General features: G+C 35.4%; 1 protein-coding gene across 1 annotated transcript; it reads left to right on the top strand.

Moving 5' to 3' along the window:
- Positions 1-694: 694 nt before the first annotated feature.
- Positions 695-2,637, top strand: LOC112458939 (putative nuclease HARBI1; the record flags this gene model as incomplete). Its single annotated transcript, XM_025022780.1, has 6 exons — positions 695-734; positions 811-1,077; positions 1,160-1,356; positions 1,453-1,597; positions 1,673-1,820; positions 2,257-2,637. Coding segments are annotated over exons 2-6 (1,108 nt in total), but the record flags the coding sequence as incomplete, so codon positions are not given.
- Positions 2,638-3,440: the final 803 nt, after the last annotated feature.

The raw sequence follows: 3,440 nt of genomic DNA, 5'->3' as shown, positions 1-3,440 counted from the left end.
GGTCGGGGCCGGGCGGTCCAAGGATAGGAAGACCCACCGGGCCGCCCTGACGTTTCAGGGTAAGGGCCGGTGGTGTCTCGCCGTCGGACGTAAGAGCCGGCGGTGCGCACGGTGCCCGTCGGCGGTGTTGGCTCTGGGGGTCCCGGTCCCTTGTCGTGCGCGGGGGCGGGATGGCGGGGCCTCCTTTGTTGGCGCCGATCGGCGGGCGAAGCCTCAGGGGTCGGGGGCGGCCGCCGGGGGTCCTTCGGGGTCACTGGTGGGCGTCTTTGATACGGGTGTGGCGAACCCAGAAATACCCGAGGGCTCGGGTAGGCTGGGCTCGTGAGGCGGGGAGCCAACCAGCCTAGGGGAAGGTCACCCCGAAATAAAATCACCCCAGCTTGAGGGCAAACAGCATCTATGGAAGGTTCTACGGAGAAGAAACTCCTTGGCATCGAAACCAAGGGCCGGCGGGAGAGTGATGGGAGAGATCCCAAAGTACCTGGGGCCCTATTCTTGAAATAGTTGCGTATACGCAAATAGCAAATTGCGAATGATCGCAATAGAAAATCCCTAGACCAGTATTCTTGACTGTCGCAAGTAGCAACGTATACGCAATTTTTCGTATACGATGCAACGAATGGTTTATACCATTCGTTTCGTGAGAAACGTATACGTTTCAGTGATGAAAGACGTAATAGAAGCCTTCACACAAGAACGTCCACATCTTGATCTGAAGTATCATAACCTATTAGGTAAGCATATTACATATTTTGTGTTAAAATAGAAGTATTGAAAATTCACTAAATTAATTGTCTTATAAATTTCAAGAAACACAAAAAACGCATAATTTATGCAAAAATGGATTTGGAAGACGTTGTAATAAACGCACCGATTATGAACGCTTTGGAAAATGTGGACATTCCAGAGAGAAGAAGACGAAGATTTCACATCCGGGAAGATCCTTTCGAATTAAGTAACAAAGAATTTGTGCAATTATTCCGACTCAATAAAGCTGCTGCAACAAAATTAATAGAAATTGTTGAGCCACATTTGGCTCCTCAAACGAGAATATCTGCTATAAATTTGACAACAAAGGTAATGTATTAATATTGTATAACTCAACTTAAATATATATGTATGATATGCACACATTAAACTAAAAAAACAAAATATATAGGTTACAACAGCATTACGCTTTTTCGCGAGTGGATCGTATCAATTGAACATTGGTAAAAATATTTACATGGGTGTTAGTCAGCCAACAGTCTCTCGCTGCATCCATGAAATTATTAATGTTGTATCGAGAGAAGAAATTATGAACGAGTGGATTAAGTTTCTTAGTACATTAGCAGAATTGAATGAACTGCGAGCACAGTATGATTCGAATTTAATTTTTTTTGTTTTAGCATAAAAAATAAACACATACATACATTACAGTATCAATATTATATTACTGTTTTATTATTTCAGATTCTACAGAAAATTTGAATTCCCAGGTACAATAGGCTGCATTGATTGTACCCATGTTGCTATTTTTCCACCGGCGAATAATAATGTTCATCCGGAACATATATACATAAATAGGAAGGGGTACCATTCAATAAATACTCAATTGGTAAGTTTTAAATGAAATATAGCACATTAAATATATGTATCTTTTATTTGTATATTGTATATATATTTATTACAGATATGTGACTGGCGCTTGAGAATTATGCACATCAATGCACGTTATCCTGGGAGCATTCACGATACATTTATATGGAATAATTCCAATGCAAAAACCGCTATGGTTCATCTATATAGGCGCTTTCCACAGAAAAATTTCCATTTATTAGGTAAGATATATGTTAAAAGAAATTGCGAGCAACGTAAAGTATGGTTTAAATTTGAAATTGAGAGAAAAACACAAGTAAAGTAAATAGATATGGAGAATTAAACTAAACAAAAGTTCTTTCCGTTTCACGATTATGTATGTACGGCGAATATAAACGTGCGGTTAGTTTCAGGCATTACCTTGCTATATTTATTTAATAATTATTATAAAAATTGCAAAATACGGTGTAGGACTTTCTTATCGAGTTTAATGAGCTATACCTATGCATATACACACGCAAACACGCACGCGCGCGCGCGCGCGCACACACACACACACACACACACACACAAACACACACGCACGCACTCATGCACGCATGCACACACGCACAGAAGTTTTTGATACTATATATTTATAGTATCAAAAATTTTTACATTGTATGTTTTGGATTGCAGGTGATTCAGGGTATTCTCTCAGGCCTTGGATGATGACTCCTATAATAGGTGCTGTTGAAGGTAGTCCAGAAGCTCTATATAATAGAAAACAAATGCGATGTCGTGCATTGGTAGAACAATGTAATGGACTTCTGAAAATGCGGTTCAGATGTCTTTTGAAGCATCGAGTACTTCATTACTCTCCACCAACAGCATCTAAAATTATATATACGTGTGCTGTTTTACACAATATGTGCATTGACCAAAATGTGCCACTGGACCTAAATGACGATAATGAAGATATAGACTTTGGGATGTATAACGAAAATCATATTGCAAACGAAAGAAATATGGTTGAAAGAAACGTTCGTAGAATTGATGCAGATCTTGCAGCTGGTAGAAGTAAACAGCGACTAATGATTGTAAATTACTTCTCCTGATTTATAAGTTGTTTATCATTCAGTATCGTTTTGTCGATAGTGGATTTACATTAGTTAGGAATTAATACATTATATTTTAAGCCAAATATTTTATTTATTCTTACAATTTATAAATACAATAAAAGATATATGATATGAAAGAAATGTTTAGAGTTCTCTGACATATTATTACGTATTTCCCATGACATGTAACACTTCCTCACTTTTTAACATCAATTCAGATATGAAACAAAATGATTAATTTCTATAATAATCCTTTTTTATTAATTTATTTTACTAAAAAATAAAATAACATTATTTCAAAATTAATTTAAATAAACGCATCTACAAAAAAAGAAACGGTTTTGTAAAACTATATTTTATAATATTTTTAGATACGTCTTATTAAGAAACAAAGTAATAAACTGTAATTCTCGCATTTTCATATAAAATCTTTAAAATTAACTGAACTTAATCTCATTAATTTAATTTAACAATTAAATTTTGACAAGTTTAAGAGATCACATTTGTTGCAATGTATCACATGAACAGTCTACTCAGTTATACTTTTTTAATTATAGTATCTTTATATAGACATTATGTTATGTGTTACATTTCACAAATAAACAAAAAACGCTATTAAGAGAGTTTATGAATAAGCAACCAAAATTAAGAATTAAAACGAAAGTTAACATTTTTCTTTATCTTAAAAGATTCTACATGTTTGTAGAATAAAGTGTATATATATATATATATATATATATATATATATATATATATATATAT

The sequence above is a fragment of the Temnothorax curvispinosus genome, unplaced genomic scaffold (assembly GCF_003070985.1).
Source record: "Temnothorax curvispinosus isolate PA1 unplaced genomic scaffold, ASM307098v1 QBEX01009384.1, whole genome shotgun sequence".
In the NCBI taxonomy this organism is placed as follows: Eukaryota; Metazoa; Arthropoda; class Insecta; order Hymenoptera; family Formicidae; genus Temnothorax; species Temnothorax curvispinosus.
The sequence above is the reverse complement of the archived record's forward strand: the minus strand, read 5'-3'. Positions and strand labels throughout refer to the sequence as shown.